This window comes from Aphis gossypii, chromosome 1, assembly GCF_020184175.1.
Source record: "Aphis gossypii isolate Hap1 chromosome 1, ASM2018417v2, whole genome shotgun sequence".
Taxonomy (NCBI): Eukaryota; Metazoa; Arthropoda; class Insecta; order Hemiptera; family Aphididae; genus Aphis; species Aphis gossypii.
Genome location: NC_065530.1, coordinates 31,980,119 through 32,001,666, shown reverse-complemented (window position 1 = coordinate 32,001,666; position 21,548 = coordinate 31,980,119). Strand labels below are relative to the sequence as shown.

Sequence of the window (21,548 nt, the reverse complement as noted above, 5' to 3'; positions counted from 1 at the left end):
TAAAGCCAATTTTTAAATTTTCACATTTTCCATACAATTTTTTCATTAACACAAGGATTTATTGGTTTACGGAAAAAAGGATTGTTGTTTGTTTGTTTAAGTTGCTGTAGGTCATATAAAATAAAATATTATATAATAATAATGTTTATAACTTTAGATCCGTATTTATCTTTTCTAAAATTAACCTAAATTAATGTGTTAAAAATATGTGTAGTGTAAGTTAACGGAGTTTAAAACAGGCATTATAGACCTTACCTTAGACAAATCGACAGTTTCTTATCGATTTTAATAATATTTTCATTAATAGACGTATTTAGATCCGAAGTATCATAGACTACTTTTTATTTATTACATTATATGTTTCAACAGATAAATTTTGTAGTAGTTGACTCATAAAAAACTTTTTTTAAATTTTTATAATTTAACAGTTAACTATTTATTTGTTACAGAAAATAAAATAATTATTGTAACTGAATAGAATTTTAGACCTGGATTTTATATTTGGTAAAAATAATATAAACAACTATGTTAAAAATCTTTTCAGTTTATATTTAATGCAGTTTAAGAATGGGTAATTCGTGGTTGTTTAATTTATCGCGGTCGATGTCATATAGGATCAACTTTATTAGTATATAACATTATTGTAGTATTGTTATTATTTATTTTTATATTTTTTATTTATTAAAATTATTATCATTATTACATAAAATATTTAGTTCTGGTATATTATGATGTGTGTCCTTCAGTTATCTAGGTAATTCAAATCATTCGTCTAGTGATTTTGTTTTTACAATCACAACAATTCTACGAAGTTTAACTAAATACGACCTTTTACCAACGGTTATCATTTGGTTTAAAATACCGAAACACATCGTTTCAATATGTATGATGATAATGCTATAATTTTACAATGATACGATTATTTTGGTAGAAAGATAATTATTCCATATATTTAAAAAGTACTTTAAAAGTACATAATTATTTTATTCAATAACCAAGTTATAAAGTAATAATAGGTATATTAAACGTATAATATTTTAATATCATGTTATACGTATTATAAAATTTTTATTTTCTTATATAATTCATATATTATTGTATGTATTGATTTAATAAATTTAAACGCGTCACATTAAAATAATAAACTCAATTAATGATTCAATTTAATTGATAAGACGTTTATTGAGCGGGCTGATTAAAATCATCAACATAAGTAGTTTTATGTATAGTAATTAGTGGAGCAATTACTAAAGTAAATGTTCTAACCAAACAGTTGGTAAGGATGGGGGTGTTGTAAAGTATACTCCAGATCTTCTGAATGTTTATAATCCAGTTATTTTGTTTTCACATTAATCATTATGTATGTAATGTATGTAGGTTTATACCTATTTACCGGAATCAATAAATTATTTATCATTTAACAAAAATAAAATGTGATGCATTATCATTTTTAAATTAAACTGTACAGTTACAGTTGGTATAACTTGAGTTTTCAAAATTTTTAAATGAACAAAAAATATAGAAATATCAATTTGATAATACTAATGTACAGTCGAAACTTCTTAAAAGATTATGAATATATAACCATATTAAATATTAAGAATTTAATAATTTAATTACAGTGGATGAGTATTTATAAAATTGTTTACTGGCTAGAGAATTATATTATTTTCGTTTCGTATCATTTTTACTTTTTACCTAATTTTATAATTTTATAATTATAAAATTATCTTTTTACCGAAACTGAAATCGCATAACCTAAGTAAAATTATGTCACAATTTTGGGAATTATCAATTTAATGTAGAAAGGGTTGAAACTATACTAGTAGAATGTAGTATGGGTATTATTAACTAACGGTCAATTCAATATGTAACATAAAACAATATATAATACTGGCTAATAGTTGTCCGTGACAAATCAAATACTAGTGGATTTACCCATTCTTAATCTCCGTTAAATGTAAATTACACAGATTTTAACACGGTTATTTTGGGTTGTTTTGATCTAAAATTATGTTTAGTTTTAACGATAATTTTATTTTATGTAATCAATAACAACTCTTTAAAAACAAAAAAATAAAATATTTTTTGTGTACCGAAAAATCCCTTAAGATTTGTATCAGCACATAGCTATTTAAATGTTTACATTATCATTAAAATTATTCAACATTTAAAATATTAAGTTTTAAATGGCTTACTTAAAGAATATATAAAAAATAAACATGGCAACTTTTATTTTCATAAAAATGTTCGGTAAAATCGTAATTACTGGAACGTGTCTACGTGCTATCGCAATAACAATTGATAATCGTACTTATAATATATAGAATATCATATGAGTAGCTTATAACAAACACGTATAAAGTATATTTTTGTAGGTGTAATAGGTATGTAGTAGAACGCATATTTATTATTTGATATTAAACGTTAATGCGTTAAACGGACTTATATATTGCTGTTAAATATTCCTACGATTGTAAATTATAATATACCTACGACGCATGTAATGTGTACGTGTGTATTATGTAGGTGGGCAAATTTAATAATGCCAATACGAAAAGAAAACAGACGATACCGCGAACGATTAAACTCGTCGGCTGATGGATAATTTATTGCAATACCAGCGCGGGAGGAGAATAGTATTATAAATATTCAATAAACCTGATAAAAAAAAAAAAAAAAAAAACACCAAATTTATATGATATTATATAACGTCGTGGACAGGCGTACGGTACACGTATTCGTCGAATGAGCTTCGCGGCAAACGCATGTGCAAGACAAACGGCCGTCGGCGTATCCCCCGATAGTGTGCCTCTCTCTATTGGCAGCTTGATAACAGAACCGTCGGGTACTTAAATGGAAACAGCGTCTCGAGCGAATCATCGTTCCGTTCCGTGCGCGAGTCCGTCGCTCACTCGTGCGAATTGATCGCAAGAAAAACAGCCTATTCAACCGTTAAGTATATTATCATGTATAGGTATTATATTATATTATTATTGTTAGGAAAAAAAAAATAATTACCGTAGCACTTGAAGAATTGCCGCGGGACGACGTTCGGAAAATTAATCGTATAATTACTTATTATGCAGTCGTTTTCCCAAAAGGTAGGTGATATAGCGCTAATAATATACTGTTGATGATGTATAATATCTATTATTTTGTACTCCGTCGGTGCTATTGCGGAGGTGAAAATGTGTCCTCATATAGTTAATAATAACTATAAATCGGGAAACAGTTTTTTTTAACCACTGCAATTTGTCGCGTTAACCAATTAACGTAAAAGCGTGTCCCGACATTTTTTAATTTTATAATTATCATACTACACTATGATTCTTGAAGCTGAATCCAAATTGTTTTTATTTTAAGAGCAGTTGTGTAAAATTATCCGTTGAGGATAATCGTGCGACTAGTTCGATTCCACTATATCACCTCTAAAAATATTTTATTAAATAATATTAATAAACAAATACTTGGTTAGGAGTTATGCACTTATATATTTGTTTCTTGATTCAAACTTATAGTGATATAGTTATCAAATTATGATTTCATTACTAATCAAACTTTTTATTAGTTACCTGCTATAATTAACATAAATATTTTTTTCTTTTTTGATAACTATGCACTATGCAGTACCAGCATATTAACCAATGACCTACTCGTTACATATATGATATATACATTTAAAGAGTACATAGCCAGGTAATATAAAAACATCGTATTATTTCCTGTTAATGAAATAAAATATTATGTTGCTATTATTTGTCTATATATTAATAAAAGGAAATGTTTGCGTATGTGTGTGTGTGTAAGCGATCCACCGCTAAGTAAGTCGTACTCGTGGTTCTAAAATTTAGTATATTTAAGGTAGCCCTTTATCAAAGGATATGTATATTGAAGCCAATTATTTAGATTTTGAATTTTAAAGGGGGGTTCACACAGAGATTTGTCGACTCAGGAAAAACGAATACATTTTTATCTGCAAATATGACTATGGTAGGTTAGGTAGATAAAATAAAATAGTTATAATAATTGAATATTATTTAAGAACAGTATTTTACGTATATTTTGTCTAAATCGCATAAGTTACTATGTTAAAAATATGTGTAGATTACATTAACTAAACTCCGTTTGACAGGATAAATCCACTGGCAGTAATTAATTTGTCACGAGCAACGCCGTGCAGGATCAGCGCTAGTTGTTTATATTATATAAACGTGTAAATTCCTTAACTTTTTATTAATATTATTTTTTTAATTGGTATTATTTGATTTTGAAATTAATGGTTTTATACATTTTAATAAAATGAGTAAACTATTTTAATTAAAATTAATAAAATGATGATAATAAATGACAAAAATAAAGAAAAAAATGTTTTTAATGTTTAACATTTTAAAGCTAACCCGCTGGGTGTACTAAAACTATATAATAGGAATAACTCAATGTGTAAATTGTTTTTTTATATTATACAACTGGGATTTTATTTATAAAGTTTTCCTGAGTAGTCATCATTAGTGCTAGTACCTATATATATTTTTAATATTGCTTAATAATAATTATCAAAGTAATATAATTCATATAAATGTATTTAATAATATGGTTACATGAAATAATTTTTAAGCAATTGTAAAATGTATCCTAAATTCAACAATAGACTTCAAATACTTTAGCGTAAAAATAAATTATAATATACCTTGATTATAGTTATCGTTTAGTATCATTATTAGTCAATGTTTTGTAAATCAAATTATTATTAAGTTAATATATATTTACTAGCTGATCCCGTGTACTTTGTTTCCCATTAAAAATGCCAATTTTAGAATATGATTCGAACTTTGATTAATTTGTTATTTAATATTCGGTTTAACGGTGTTCAAAACTTAGGCATTTTCATTGGCCATTTTGAAACTCAAAAATATTGTGCAAGCACCACTTTAAAATGCTTTTTTATTGCACACTAAATTTGTGTTACGAATGTACCGTGTACCTAAATTGCAAGCCTCGATCTTTCATTGTTCAGGCTTTACGTTTATCAGTCAGTGATTTAGTCAGGTTATAATAAAATCATTCCGCTTGGCGTTGATCATGCAATTATGATTATGCGAGCAGTATATTATTAGGTAGGTAATCCACCTGTGGTGGATTGCGGATCCTGCGAGATGTGTACATAAGTTTATAATTTCTTACCCTTAAGTTTCAAAGTTACATAAATATTTTTAGTACGGTGAATAAGATACAATAATTTGCCATCTCGTAGTTTTTATATAGTTGATAAAACAATCCGACTTATTTTGTTTATTTATTTAATTTAATTTAACTTTAATTAATTAATTTTTTTTTATACAGTTGGCAAAACAACCTGAATTATTTTATTTATTTATTTAATTTAATTCATTTTAATTAATTTAATTTAATTTAATTTTTTTATTTCAAAATTTCAAAATTTTTAAAATCGGGTGAAGTGGTGACACTTAGTAAGGTATTTGGAACAATTCTGTGAAAAAAAAAATTGAAAAAAGTTAAATAGCGTAGTCACAAAATGGGTACATAAAGACCTGTTCTTTTATATACCTATATATAAGGATAACGCGTGTTTGGAAATAAAAAATACATGATTTTTATTATGATATAATTTTAATGAATAATACTAAATCAACTATATCTATTATTAAGCATACGGATAATGTATTATAAATTAATTAAAATACTGAAAATAATATATTTTTGTTGCATTTATTAAATTTTAATTGTTGTAAGATTTTAGTAGGTATATCTTCTAAGTTGTTATACCGTAGTAATTATGATTTACCTAAACTTTGATAATGAATTTTATTTAAAATGTATATATTATTACTCTGTGGTATTACTTTATTATTAATTTATGTTATTATACAAACTTTTTTCATTTAAATAATAATAATATGTTTGGTTATGTACTCGTATTTTTTATCAATATTAGGTAATTTGTTTTTAAATATTACAACTTAATATGTGCATAACACAAATATTTGTTATTTATAAAGTTACCTGTTAAAAGTAAAGTCTATGATCTTTAAAAAAGTCAAAAGTTCATAAATCCTACACATTTTTTGTCATTTTATAAGTTAGGTATGTAAAAAATTTAATAATAAATACGCTCTACTACAAAAAATAAATTGTCAATTCTGCATCTTTGGTTAACAATTTGACTTTATTATAATACAATTTTTTTATTCACTACAATATTTAAGTACCTACCTACACTAAATATTATTATGTACAGTATTGATTGTCAACTAGTGAGCAAATTCACATATAATTAGATAGAATATTTATACTAGTGTTTTTTTATTAAAATTATGTTCAAATTAATAATTAAAAAGTTAAGTGTAGTTACTAATCTGCAAATATAATTTTTTTTTTTTTGATAATTTAAATTTTTTCTTCAACCCGGTCTTAAAAATACATTGTGTTTTAAATTTAAAGTAAATTATTTAAGTGTATACAACAAAAAAAAAAAATAAATAAATAAATGAATTGTTTTAGTATTACTTTTATAATAAACATGTATTATAATACGTAGCTGAATAAATTACCTACTAAATTTCGAAATGAAAATAACAATAATTGCATGTCAAGTTACTGTTTCGAAATTTGAAGCCATCGAATTATTTAATGGATCAGTCTAAAAAGGATCTGACTGAACCTTTGTAATGAGAATAATGTTCATCCAGTTGAAAACTCTATGTTTGAAAATTTGATTAAATTGATTGACAGAGCTAATTATAAATTGAAGGGCTTGCTGAAACAATAAGAAAATTGAACTGAATTTAATTTTCATTTAATTTGTATATAAATCGGAAAAGTAACAAACAAACATCACCGATTTATTTTAGTTGAGTTTTTGGTAGAACTGTAGTTGTTCAAAACTAAATTTGAATCATCAAACATTGATGTGGAAACAGCTATGGACCTTATTTTGGGATTTCAAGTATTATACTAATGGTATTGAATTAACAACTTCGTTATTTTGTATGCTTAATATACGAACTGAATTTATTTTCGATTTCATTCATTTTATCGTAATCAGTATCATAATATTTAGTTTTTGATATGGTATTCTAAACTAATTACAAGTAAATATAGCTAAAATTAAATTCGTTTTAAAAATAATATTTTGGATTCATCGAATGAATATTTTAATTCATAAAACCTGTGATACGACTTTCAACAAAACTAGATGTATTGAATAAATTTTATTGGTATCAAATATTTTCCATGATATCGATATTACATTAAATTTGATGTCATTAATGTTGTAAATATAACGTTTTTATGAATTTTATATTTTTCAAATAATATACAGTTATGTTTCATAATACATCATTATATTTATGAGTAAATTTTAAATATGTTTTCAACATTACATGTTTTGTTACTTTAAATTATTTTAGATACTTATTATTATTCAGAAAAAAATATATAATATTAGGTACATATATAATTTTTAGTTGAACAAACTATGTTTGGAATTTATATTAATTGCAATTTACTTACATATATGTTACAAGGGTTTAATTTAACCTATAGGGACTATTTAAAAACTTTTAAATTATAAAATATGATGTTTGTATATTCCACGAAAATACCTATTGTTAAAATTCACTTTTTTAGTTTTAAAACAGAGAGTGTAGATAACTTTAAATAGAGTAAACAAAATGTATAACTATGTAATAGTTTGTTACTTATAAAATGCCAATGTGTTTAATTTAACTCTGCTGACTTTTAATCATAAAATCTTCAATGTTTAGTTATTTAATTTTATTAAAATAGTTTATAATTTGTAAAAACAAAATTATGAAAGACAATTATTGTGATAAATGACTAAACATTTATATAATTCATATAATTTGGCATAATATATATACCATTATAAAATAATAACATACCTACTCTTTTACAAACTGTACTCCGATAGATAAGAACATTAATTGATGTTATTTTTACAAGACAGTGTCATATTATAAATGGAGGATTCATATTTTATCCAAACATTTTTTTTTTGTTAATTTATAACATAAAAATAATAATAATAATAATATAAAATTATATATATATTAATAATAAATTCCCGATTTATATATTTTTAAATAAAATACATTATTTTCCATAAGCAGTTTTAATTGGTTGTAATATTATCTACAATAAAAGTCTTAAAACTAAGTACTATGTACAATTGATATATATATATAATATATATATATATATATATATTTATAATATAGATACCATTAAGTTATTCTATATGTTCATTAAATGCAAAATTTATTGATGTATTATTAGTTGTACTTTTAATTTGAACTCGATAATATTATTTCATTTGAAAAGAATTTGTAAATGGAGGTGGAGTTTTGCTAATTAAGAATTTTTGAGTAATAGCTAATAAGTTCTTACCAATTTTATGTAAAATTATTAAAAGTTCTTCTTGAGTGATACGAGACTGTATGAAATACTTGGAAAATTATTTTAATATTAAAAGTAATTATTTCAAAAATAAAACATTATATAATACAACGAGGTAAATTGTTTTTTATTTTACTATAAAACTAAAACACGAAAACACAATCATGATCACGATCAATTCAATCTTGTACGTTGTTACATTAAGCTTTAATTTTTAGATTTAAATTATACATGATACATTTGTAAAAAATATATACTATTATGTATACGAATTCAATATTCATAACCAAACATTATTTCAAGTATAGTAAACTCAATTTCAAAATTAAACACCTATGAATTGTCCTTTTTTGTTTATTATAGCTTTAACCCCTAATCTCTTTTCTTGACAAGCCATATTTTAAATTCATAACTGTCATTTTTATAATTTTCAAATCAATTTTTATTTTGTTGCAATATAAATTATGTTATACCTATTCCCCAGATAATAATAATTTTCATACTATTATACATGTACAATAGAAAAATATAACTTTTAAATAATATATTTATAATAAAACTTATAGAATCAGTTAATATTTTATATTAAAGATTAGAATTTTTATGCAAAACCTGGTTTACTTTCAATATATGAAATGACGCCACAAAGGCTGAATATCACAAGAGGTTACTAAATTAATGGTAGACTTACAATTTGGCGTGTATTAAGTCAAATCGTCTGTCAAATTATGTTATCCTTGATGTAGGCAATTGGTATATATTATGTTTATTTGCGAGCAAAATTTAGTGAGCAGACTGATTTATATATATGAAAATCGGGTTCATTAATGATAATATAATTTTTAATTTTTGGACACATATATTGTATATTACTTTATATTTTTGTATATACTCAAGAAAATTATTTATGACATTATTATTATTTTTTTAGATTTTGTATATATACAACATACGTTTGCGTTATATCTAAAATATTAATAATTATGAAAATGTATAACATAAAATGTAAGATAAATATAGCTTTGTATAGGTTTATGTTGGTAAATTAAAAACCATTTCGATTGGACGTGAGTAAATTAATTAAAAATATGTTAAAATTAAACGATTTTTGATATTTTTGAATTACAATTCATTAAACTTTGTGTGAGTACATGGCTTTAATTAATTAGTTTTCATAATTTTAAGCGAAATTGTAAATAGGTTTTGTACTCTTGTATTTAAGAATGGAGTTTTTTAAGAGTTACACTAAATTTTCGAATACCTACTAATTTTATCACTGGAATAATTAGGTAATTTTTTTTAGTCATTAATTAATTATTCAGAATATTGTATAATCATTACATATTGTTTTAAAAATAAAATAAAATATGCAAGTGTTTGTCCAAATCTAAATTTTATTTATTAAAATTTAATTAAAATATTCGAGAATTTTTAATTCATAATTACATATGATTAATTAATTTTATCACTAGGTACAATGATTTCTTAAAATATTGACATCGTTACAACAGTAGTTAATTAATTAAGTGCATATTGAATTTTTTTCTCCATATTCTTCTTCTTTCCACTATATCTCTCTTACTTATTATTTACTTTTCCACTTGATGATTTGATTTCGTGTCTGCACCAGAGAATACCTTTTCATTTTCATTGTTATATTGAAACCTTAAGTGTTTTGTAGATGTCTCTTAGGGAGAAATGATATTGTGTGTGCCCGGTATAGTTGATGATGATAATTTAGCCTAACCATATGAAAATAAAATAGTATTGTTATTTATTTCTTAATTAATATAATATAGTAGGTAGCTACTCATGAGTGATGTATACTGCTTAATTAATGTGAGACATGATACATCTGGAGAGCTGATATAACCCAAAATTGTCTTGAGAGAGGCACAGTTAAGTGTTTTAATTATTTAAAAATCTTTTGATGTGGTAAAAGTAAACCTACTAAACACAAAATAGAAATAAAATCATTCTTTTGAACTTCGAAGTTATTAACATTTTCTGGCAGTGATTTATTAACAGCATCACTGTTCTCGATTTTCCGAATGTTTGTGACATTATCTCGTGATCATGCATTCATTTAATGATACATTTTGTGACTGGTGTAGGGTTGAAATATTTTTATCAAGCTATTTCGTCAAAGAGAAAAGAATATCTATTTGGAAAAACAAAAAAGTTTTTACTTGGATTAGGAAACAAAGAAGGTGGCAACTATGTTGATTAAGTCCCTTTTGAAATGTTATTACGAGACATGGTTTTAAATATAACATTATATCATTATTATTTTTTTTTATGAAATATCACATGACGTCGAGATTTCGGAAAATGGTGTCAGGTGCGATGCGTATTTATACGTATCTGTAACTGAGTGTAGGTATTATTTATACTAATTATATCTTTGTCAAGAATTAAATAATGTTAAACAAACTGCCAATATAAGTTTTTGTAGATATAGAGTTCATGCTTAACATTATAGGCTTCACACTCATAACTTTATAATCTAGTTATTAAAAATAAATCCCTAATGCTCGTATATTATTATTGTCGTAGTTTTAGCCTTTATGGTAATAGAATATAGATAATAATATGTTCATTACGTTATCGGTTAAGATCAATAATAATACATATTTGTTTGCAATGTTTATCGTTTATGTTTTGTTTTATTGTTGTAATTAATATTACTATAATTGCATGTGTTTCACATTACATTTATATTAATGACCTGAAATTAGTTTCTGTTATACCTACTTATTAGAGTATTTGCCCAATAATATTGGGTAAATGCATTGTTATGGAAATGGGATTGCCATTATATAAAAAAAATAAGTATAAAACTATTATTAAACGCAGTACAAACTATATTTTTGATTTATTATATTATTGTATAACTATAAGTTATAACATATAAATGTGCAAAATTAAATAATAGGTGTGGGTTGTATGTGTTATAATAATATTAATATTACATAATTCATCGTTTGAAGAAATATGATAATAGCTGATAGTTTTGATTTATTTATAATTACTTACTATAATAAAATCTTTCTGTACATCCATTTAAAACCATATATTTTGTTTGATTTTAGTTGTATCATTGACATTTTTTTAAAAATAATCTTAAGTGGCCATTGGGAGAGATTTACATTTTACATGTGCAATGAAACTTCTATTTAACGAAGTCTTATGGGGAATAAAAAAAAATAGTATTATAGAAGAATTCGTTAAATAGAATTAACGCATGATTAACGGCGAAGGTCATGGTTCTCAAAAATAATCCGTTAAATAGAAAATTTCGTTAAATGGAAGTTCGTTACATGGAAGTTTCAATGTATTCATACTACATGAATTATTTAAAAATTGATTTCTTGTTAATAAATCCACATATTAAAATCTATAAATAACTTATGAACAGTTTCAGATATTAAAGTTTGTCGAGTAAATTGGCGGTAACGATGGATTATATGTAGGCGGGGATAGAATCAGGATTCGAATTGAGAGATTTGGTCTGTGATTGTGGAAGCTAAAAATATTTTTTTTTTATTACTGACTTATAATAATGTATAATAGTTGTAGTAGTAATATTATTTATACGTTTTACTTAATAGATTATGTAATGCTATTAAAATCATTTAAATACATTGTGACATGAACATTTACAATATTATTGAAAATAATAATAGATACCTACCAATATTTAATTTATACTTTTTATACTCATTGGGTAAAACAAAATAATTTCACAACTCACAAGATTATGATAAGATAATTACTTTAAAAGAGCCACATTATCTTATATAAAGTATATATTATCGTAACTTATCATTACAGTGTTGACATTTTCCTGTTCTTTAAACGTAAATATCTATAGAACTACCTGTTAGTGCAGATATTTTAGTATTTGATCATTGTAACGGATTGAATTGATTGTTACAAACAACAACCGATGAAAGTAAGAAATAAGAAGATTGAAATACATAATAATTAAATTATTGCATTGTAACTTCTCGATCAATATGGCATAAACTATAACGAATTACATAGTTGTTTTAAAAAAAAAGTCGTTAATACCAGTTTATCAAGCCGACTTATTTTGATTAGAAATGCTAATGGATCGAATTAAAATTGAGTTTTCGTGATGATTTATCGTATTTCCATTAACAGACGGTGGATCACTACTTTTTTCAAGAATTGTGAAACACGTTGTTGGATTTGCAATAGAAAACAAGAATATAAATTATTGTTTTTTGTAACTTAAGTTGACGAATTTCGATTTTGCTTGTTAGACGTTTTTTTCTTATTTTTTCGTTTATATTTACAGAACTTAGTCGGTCATAATTAAAACAGCACTGTAAAAAAATAGAGATTATAAAGAAAATTAGTTTTTGTTAAATTATTATAATATATTGAGAAGTTAAAGCAACATAAAAAAGTCAAGTGGCACTCGGGGACTGCCGCGATAAAGCTATTGCAGTATTACATATTAACACGAAATAAGAAGTTAATAAATTTAATAAAAAAAATAATAATAATAATATAATATAATATTATTATATTATTATATTATTTTTATTATTATACTGTATATCGTCGCTGAAACTGCAACACCGCATATCTCAAGATTTGACAAAATGCATTTGTTTTGTTGGTAGATAACAGTGAATAATATTAAACTAAAATAATAAATAAATGATAACGATTATTATTATTATTATTTTATTTTCGGTAACCATGGTAACAATTAACGGGTAACGGTCACGCTTTTTCGTTACGAAAAATATATTTTCAGTCACCACGCCTGCGATAAAAGCTATGCAATAGCTTAAAAATGTTCAAAGAGTAAATTATAAAGGGCTTTATAACTCTGCCTTCAATAAATTGTAGTAAGAAGATTTAAATTTTAAATTGCAAAATCAATGGTTTTTTTCTTATTAAGTTAAATTTGTTAAAATAATGTTGGATAATTTCTGGTTGCGTTTATTATTGATTTACAAATAAGTCATATGCTCTTAATTTTTAAAAATAATATAATATTGTTTAAATATATATTATTATTTAATAATAATTGTTCATGCATCGATTGTGCACATATTACTGTAAAATTATTTGAATTAAACAACAAGTTAAGACGGCACTTATAATATTTATGATATAATTTAAGTACATACTTACCTAATTTATAGATACCAATTCAATATTTTCATATTAGCTACACATTTTCATCCTTTACGTTTATTAAATTACACGGATATTCGTTTTACAGAAGTTTGATAATAACCAATATTTTACGACATAGGTACTTAAAGGGTGAACATTTTATAGATGTTGATACCATTGAAAAAATATATATATGGCATATAATATCATATTTGACGGCTTACTGGTTAACGCATAGGATATTATTGCATACAACATTAAAACACTTTGTCAAAAACGTGTTTTAGTTGGAAGCAGAGTAAATATGTTACTATTTATTATTTTTTTTAACTAAGCTTGATAAATTTTCATCGTTGTCACCGTTGACAACACCGTCTAACCAAGATTTACGGATATTATTTTGAAATACTTGTCGTCATATAAAAAATTAGAACACGTGTTTATGTTGTATTATTATTATTATTGTTATTCGAGTATAATTAACCAGAAATCGTAATCTATATTTTACAGATAATGGATTGAACGCGGCGAACTAATTTTGTGGAACACATTTGATGACGACAGTTGAGGACTGTTAGTGTGTACGCGTGCGCGCACGTACGCGCGTGTGTCGTCTGTTTATGCCGCGTGTGTAGTCTGTCAGTTTGGACGTGATCCCTACGCTCGGGAGCAATAATACACACACCGCCGATTCTGCCGCCAGCGCCGCCACTGCTGCAAATTCACTGTCGCCACTGTCGCCACTGTCGCCACCGCCGCAACCGACCTTCGTCATGGATATGATGGACTCGGACGCAAACACCGTGTTGCACTCGGTCACCAAGGGAGTGCACGTCGGTCCGCCACCTGTCTGGCCCGGCATGGATAACGTGACGAACTCGTCCATGTTCGACGAGTCGAATCTTCCGTACGACATGAAATTCAACGAGGGCCACGTGGTAGCCATAGTCACCTACAGCATACTCATGGTCGTCTCGGCCATAGGCAACATCACGGTGCTGACGATCATCCTGAAACGCAGGCGCAAGGCTGGAACGAGGATACACGCGATGCTCATGCACCTGGCCATCGCCGATCTGTTGGTAAGAGACCGCGCGCGATCCGTCGGCTGTCAGTGGCTTTTTCGTCTCGATAGTAATATGATTATATTATTATATCTCGGGAAATTTAAATCTAGGTACTTTCATCGAATCGATAAGAAGTTTTTATTATGCTCATTAAAAACGCTGTTTAATCGTTTATTTTAATTTTAAAGATTGCACGTTATCGCGAGAGCGACATTTAAATGATGTATCATTGTTCGACAAAACGTTAACCAAAATTACTTGACAAGAATCGACACAATATTGTGTTACGAGCTTAATACGCGTTTAAAATGCACAGTATTCATTGACGAGATGAACTCGAAATACGAGCGTATAATATATAACCAGATTTTGGGATATGTATACCTACGCGGATATCTAAAAATATCAACCATCTGTTTTATTTGTTTTACAGTTAAATAATATATAAGATTCTATGATACCAATGAGAAAATCTTTTTCTTATTGAAAAGGTACCTAGTTTTTGATTACCCAAAAATCAAGAAAAATTGTTACGTGTTACATAATATACGCGTTTGTGTATTGTTACGAACTGTGATTATATATATTATATATGTGAATACGTTTTGTAGATAATATATAAAATAATTGTCTTTCAAGTGGATTAACAATGAAAGTAAATTCTAGATAATAAAACAAATTTTTAATACATTTCATTGAAATAACCGTAAACAGAATCAATCTAAGAATAAAATATCGGAATAAGTATTTAGTTGATCGAGAGATTATTTTTATACTTAACTATCTGCTTAAGTATACTTAAAAATAATAACATTGCTATTTATTATTGAGTACATTTATTTTAAAACTTGAAATATAAAATATAATATTATGTACACAGAATTATGTCTGTGTTTAACAATAAAAGTACTCTTTAATACTATCATAAATACTGTTAAGTACTTACTAAATTGATTCATAATTTTATAATAAAATAAAAAATATTTAGACAAATAATTAATATAAAATTAGTTCAAATAATTCTTATTATTTCGGAGAAAATTATTTCGCAAAATAAATTTACACATACATTTACATTTATACCATGTATACAGTTTTAAAGGCAACAGGAAATATTTAAAATACATGACCTTGAATTTGAGTTGAATTTTTTTTTGCTGTGTATATAGAGTATATTATATACCTACATATGTTTTTGATAAATTCCAATTTTTAACTTTTTTCGTCTTCACACGCACGTGTTATTAAGACTGGAATTGGATTGCTTTATTATTTTTGAGCTACTTTGACTTTTAAAGGTTTTTGGTATCTTCAAAATTAATATTTTTAGGACAATTGAAAGTTTCAAATCAGGTATTTTATTCGAATTTAGAAACAAAAGTTATTATTAGGATTTAAATAAATTGTTATACCTAATTATGAAATTAATTATAAATAGTTTCAATCATAAAATACTATTTTAAATACCTGTATTATGTTTGTAACCTACTATTCATCCTCATAATGTATAATGTGCTTAAAAAATGTAATTATTATTATAATTATATAATTTTTTATGCATTTTTTTTTTATATTTTAGGTAACTTTTTTGATGATGCCATTGGAAATAACGTGGGCATGGACTGTACAATGGATTCTCGGTGATCCACTATGCCGTATCATGTCATTTTTCCGAATATTTGGATTGTACCTTTCCAGTTTCATATTGATTTGTATCAGCGTTGATAGGTGTGTAGCTTTATTTTTTATTTTTAAAACTTTTATAATTTGTTGTAGTTAGAGCTAATAATACTTGAATCAAATATTGCATTATATATTATGTTCCATGTTTCGGGGTTTTGAACTATACATGTTTTTTTGGCTAGTGCATAATGCACATAGTAGGGAAATCATATTGCGAACTGCAAAGTATATTATAAGTCATGCGCATGTAATAAAACATTAATACAATTCAATTTTTAAAAAATAATGTTTAATTGTTGAAAAATACTATTAGAATAAACGGATTGTGTGGCTTAGTACTTCAAATCTATTTTTGAAATTTATTTTAAGGTTAGGTTTATGAACAGTGGTAGTATACTTTGATATTATTCCATTTGCATTTTTTAAATGTTTACAAAAGTTGTGTTATTATTAATGCATTATGATTAATGTGATGTGAGTTCATCATCAATAACAGTTATCGAATTCAATACCATTACTATTTTCTTTGAAGTTTAAAATAAAAACAAAACTCTATTATAAAGTCTTTCCTGACTTAATCTTTCATTTTTAAATGTTCACTATTTTTAGCAGAAATTTTAAGTATTTTTGTTTCTTTGATTTCATAAATTATGTCATTATAATTATTATAAAAAAAAAAAAAAATATTTATTTTGAAATCAATTTTTAAAAAGCCTAAAAACATTTTATTAACTAATAATAAACATTACATTATTTAATTATTTATTTTGTAAATTTAATGTGTGGAACTCAAATGGAATATAATATGATTAAAAATTATTAACAATATTACAAAGAATAGATAAAAAGAACTAAATAGTAGTTAGATTAATAATAGAAAATTATATTTATTTTGTTTCTACACAAGTATAAATCTCAACTATTAGTTAATTTTTCTTTAAATGTTTATAATTGCATATTAACTATATTTTTAAGAGTTAAAATAACTTTAGAAAACGCATGTATAAAATATATTTAATTTTTTTAAGACGAATTTATTTGTTGTATTTCTTTAAGTGATATTATAACAGATCATATAGTGAAGATAATTTTTAAATATTCCATACTGTCTTGATCATTTGCTTCTAAGTTAATATTTTATTAATACACTTTTCTAATATTAAATTTTATAATACTGTTGAATGCATATTTTTTTATTCAACTAATAAAGCAAACTCATTTTTGTTATTTTCTTGACCAAATTATTGGTATTAAACATAATATACAATATTAAATTATAATAAAAACTAACGTTTTTTTATTGTAAAAGTATTTTAACATTCAAAAAAATATATAAAAAAACAACACGTAATTGCGCGACATCTAAATATTAATTTTTAGTCATTTGCGTCATAATAGAAAATGAAATCGTATATGTATCTACGCCATATTTTCAATTTAAATTTGTTAGAATTGATTTGATAAATTTACCGAATTCACATCAGTGATAGCACATAAAATTCAAATAAATAATGTGGATTATTAATTACATGTAAAATTAGACAATGCATTTTAAATATTTATAATTATCAAAATTAAATATTACTTATTTATAAATAAAGTAGGTGAATTTAATAGTTTTAATAATTTGTTTGAAATATATCTATTGAAATCAATTTTATTAATTATAAATGGTTTAAAACTTTAAAATACATATTAATAAGTATAAAAAAAAAATTATTATTAATTTTCTTAAAATAGCGTAAATTACAACTTTTGTTGGTAAAAAAATCAGTAGAATACATAATGTCATTTTATCTAGTTTAATTCTTTACGCCTGAATCCGAGTTTCGTATCAAATATTAAAAAAATGGATAAGTGGACTACTTTGCTGTTTATTAAGTGTCTAGTGAGTTACTGTAATGGATGTACTTATTAAACTTGAATTCAATGATAATATATCATTGTCTAAAAAAAAGATTTTGCTAAGACGACAGCCAATCAGTCTATATCATTAAGTACATTTTATGATAATAAATTATTTTTAAAATAAATATTTTATTTTATTATTAGTATTATAGGACCTATCATATATAATATAATATAATATAGGTGGTTATTTTTTTGTGGTAGAGAATTTTAAAAAAACAATGTCAATTGCTAGAAATATATTTAAAAACCTATGCTTTTATACAAATTGTTAAGATAACAAAATGTATTGCATTTTATGTAATATTATATTAAAGTTTTCAATAATTAGGTATATACAAATATTTAAAATAGTAATAAAGACTATTGAAAAATAATCTTTTACATTTTTACATCAGTAAAAAGAAATATAGTTTTCAAAAAATGAATCATTATAGTACGTAATAGAATTGAAGAAAATAATTTAAATCGTCAAAAATTCAATAATAAATTAAATGAAAAATTGATGATATCTGCAAAAACCGTCAAAACAATATTAATAAAGAATTTTCTAATCATGGTGTTAATACTTTTACCTACTGATTTTTTTTATTTATTCTTTATTACTATGAATTTATGAATATTTTTATGAACGATTAAATCATGAAAATGTACTAATATTTGAGTCGATCATTTTTTTATTATGGACGGAACTAGTATGCTAAATTGTTTTTTAATCAGGATGGAATTGATAAAAAAAAATTCTTGGGATGAAACTTGGATGCTAATAACAAGATGTTCTGTGGGTATAATTAGAAAGAAAATTTTTTTTTTTTTTTTTATCAATTATGTAGTAATATTTTAAGTATGATAATCAATCAATAATTATAAATAATCACTTTTTAGTTTTTATTAATTACAGTCATTTAAGTAGGTATAAAATGTAAATTATGAGTTTATTCACCAAGCTAGTTTCGGATAATCCATAGAAGTATTAATAATGGAGTTAATAGTTGTGAGGAATTAAACACGTTACACATCTCTTTAATAATTATAATTAAAGTGACATCTAAAACACTGCATACTATTAGTCTTAAAATGATATTTTATAGGTTTATTATGAACATTGTAGAGTAAATTTTTTTTTTTGTTTATGTTTTATTATAATTTAAGGTTTATATCTGATCTATACATTTAATGCGCTGTAACATTGAAGGGCGTCAATTTATAATACATATTTTTATAACCTGACTGAACCCGCAATACGATTTTCTTCGTTTTAATAATTTTGTTATTCAATGATTAATTAAAATAGAATCTTAATTAAATATATTTTATATTAAATACATTTTTTGGATTCAATAAAAATTATGAACATGTTAAAATAATGAAAATCGTACACTGTACAGAATTATATACATTAAATGCTAGGTATCAATTATTTATATAAACTTTTTTACATTCTATAAAAAACATGAAACAAACAAATTGTAAAGAGCATTCATTTAAAATAAAAATTTACTAATCACTTTAAAGTACATAATATCATTACTATATCATTTATGAACTGAGAAAAAATGTATTTATTTATTTTTGAGGAAAATGTAAAATAAAACAAAATATTGACTTTATAATTATAAATTTCAAAATTAATTAAACTAATTAATCATCGATTTAGTTATTAAATAATTTATTTAAAAAACATATGAGTCCCAACGGAGCGTCACATTTTAAACGAATTCAATCAAGTATTTACACAAATATTATTATTATCTCATAAACTAATGCGTAATTCACAACTAAGAGTTGATGAGAGAAATAAATAAGTATTAAAATGTGAAATGATTATTAAAATTAGAGTAATTATGCATGCCGCCTATACCAATCATGGATGGAGCTCTCATTTTAGTATAATTAATTTGATGGGAAAATAAAAGTTTAGAATCATATAGTACCCATACCCAAAGTTTCTTAACCAAAGAACCAAGAAGTGATAAAGTATAAAATATATTAATCATAAATTACATTTTATTTTAAAAATACTGAGATTTATTAAATGGAAATATTACAATTTTAATTGCACTACATACTAAAACTAGTGATGTCAGTATATAGTTATCGATAGCTCTAAAAATAATAGTATCAACAGAGAATTATAAATAATTAAAGTAATGAGTTGTATAAAATAAATAATTTATTAAAAAGTTAAATAAAAGGATAGTAAATAATAAACGCCGGAAATAACATCTAGATCTTTGAAGATATTGTTATATTAAAATTTTAAGTTCTTCAACATTGAATTTCAATTAAAATAATATAAAACTTACATTTCTGACCTATATAAAAAAATAATTAGTTGGAGAAATAACAAGTCGAAGAACTTTAAAGTGTTGAATGAAATTTAATATTTTCAATATAGCGAACAAAGAAAATAATTAATAATTAATGCGTTAACTAATGTATTATTTTTTGTGTCCATAAAAATTATTATTTTGTAATTAACATTCAAATCCATATATTGTATATTTAATATAATTTTTAGGTACTTGGCTGTTTTGCAGCCAATGCGTTTATATCAGATGGATCGCAGGGGAAAGTTAATGATTGCAGTGGCTTGGATTGCATCAGTTATCTGTAGCTTACCACAGGTAATTGTAGTTGAATAATTAGGTTATCGATAACGCCTACGTTTGTTCATACAATTACCGTATACTTCCAATTTCCATAGATTTGTAAATATGGCATAGTGTATTATAGTATGTGATATGTAATTTAAATAGATTCAAACAATTGTTTGTCTAATTATCATTAGTGAAACCTATTTAAAATGCAAATATTTATTTTAATTATATATTCTCCGATAATTGGATTTGGGGTTGAGAATGTTTTATTTTATTTTGTATACATGTTAAATTTACATATTATTTTCACTGAGAAAATATTTATCTACATTTTTAAGATAGTCTGCCATTGAACTATGAACAAACGTTGAACATTTAACTCATTAACAAGATCAAAATGTTTGCTTTATTTACGCTGTAGAGTTACATATTTCACGTGGAACGACACCCTAATGCCACATGGTACGAACAATGCGTCACTTATAACGCTTTTTCGTCCAAATTGCACGAGCTGGCTTACTTATATTTCGGCATGTTCATGATGTACTGGTTGCCTCTAATCGTTATACTATTCTGCTACGCTTCCATCATCATTGAAATATATAGAAGGTCCAGGGAATCGATTTGCGGTCAAGGTAAGTAATAGGAATAATTTTAAAACACTAGTTTTGTGAGAGAACATATTTTTTTT

At 24.6% G+C, this 21,548-nt stretch overlaps 1 protein-coding gene across 6 annotated transcripts in view; it reads left to right on the top strand.

Moving 5' to 3' along the window:
* The window catches only part of LOC114119520 (adipokinetic hormone/corazonin-related peptide receptor variant I-like), a 78,177-nt gene that overhangs the window by 10,331 nt on the left and 46,298 nt on the right, over positions 1-21,548 (top strand). For 4 of the 6 annotated variants that reach the window (XR_007603600.1, XM_027981097.2, XM_027981099.2 and 1 more), the window contains 4 exons: positions 14,110-14,681; positions 16,246-16,394; positions 20,779-20,884; positions 21,279-21,492. Coding sequence is in view for 5 of the 6 variants with exons in the window: in XM_027981097.2 (XP_027836898.2) it covers positions 14,373-14,681; positions 16,246-16,394; positions 20,779-20,884; positions 21,279-21,492 (778 nt within the window). In the remaining variant the exon portion in view is untranslated. The other 2 variants (XM_027981098.2, XM_027981100.2) reach the window with 2 other exon arrangements.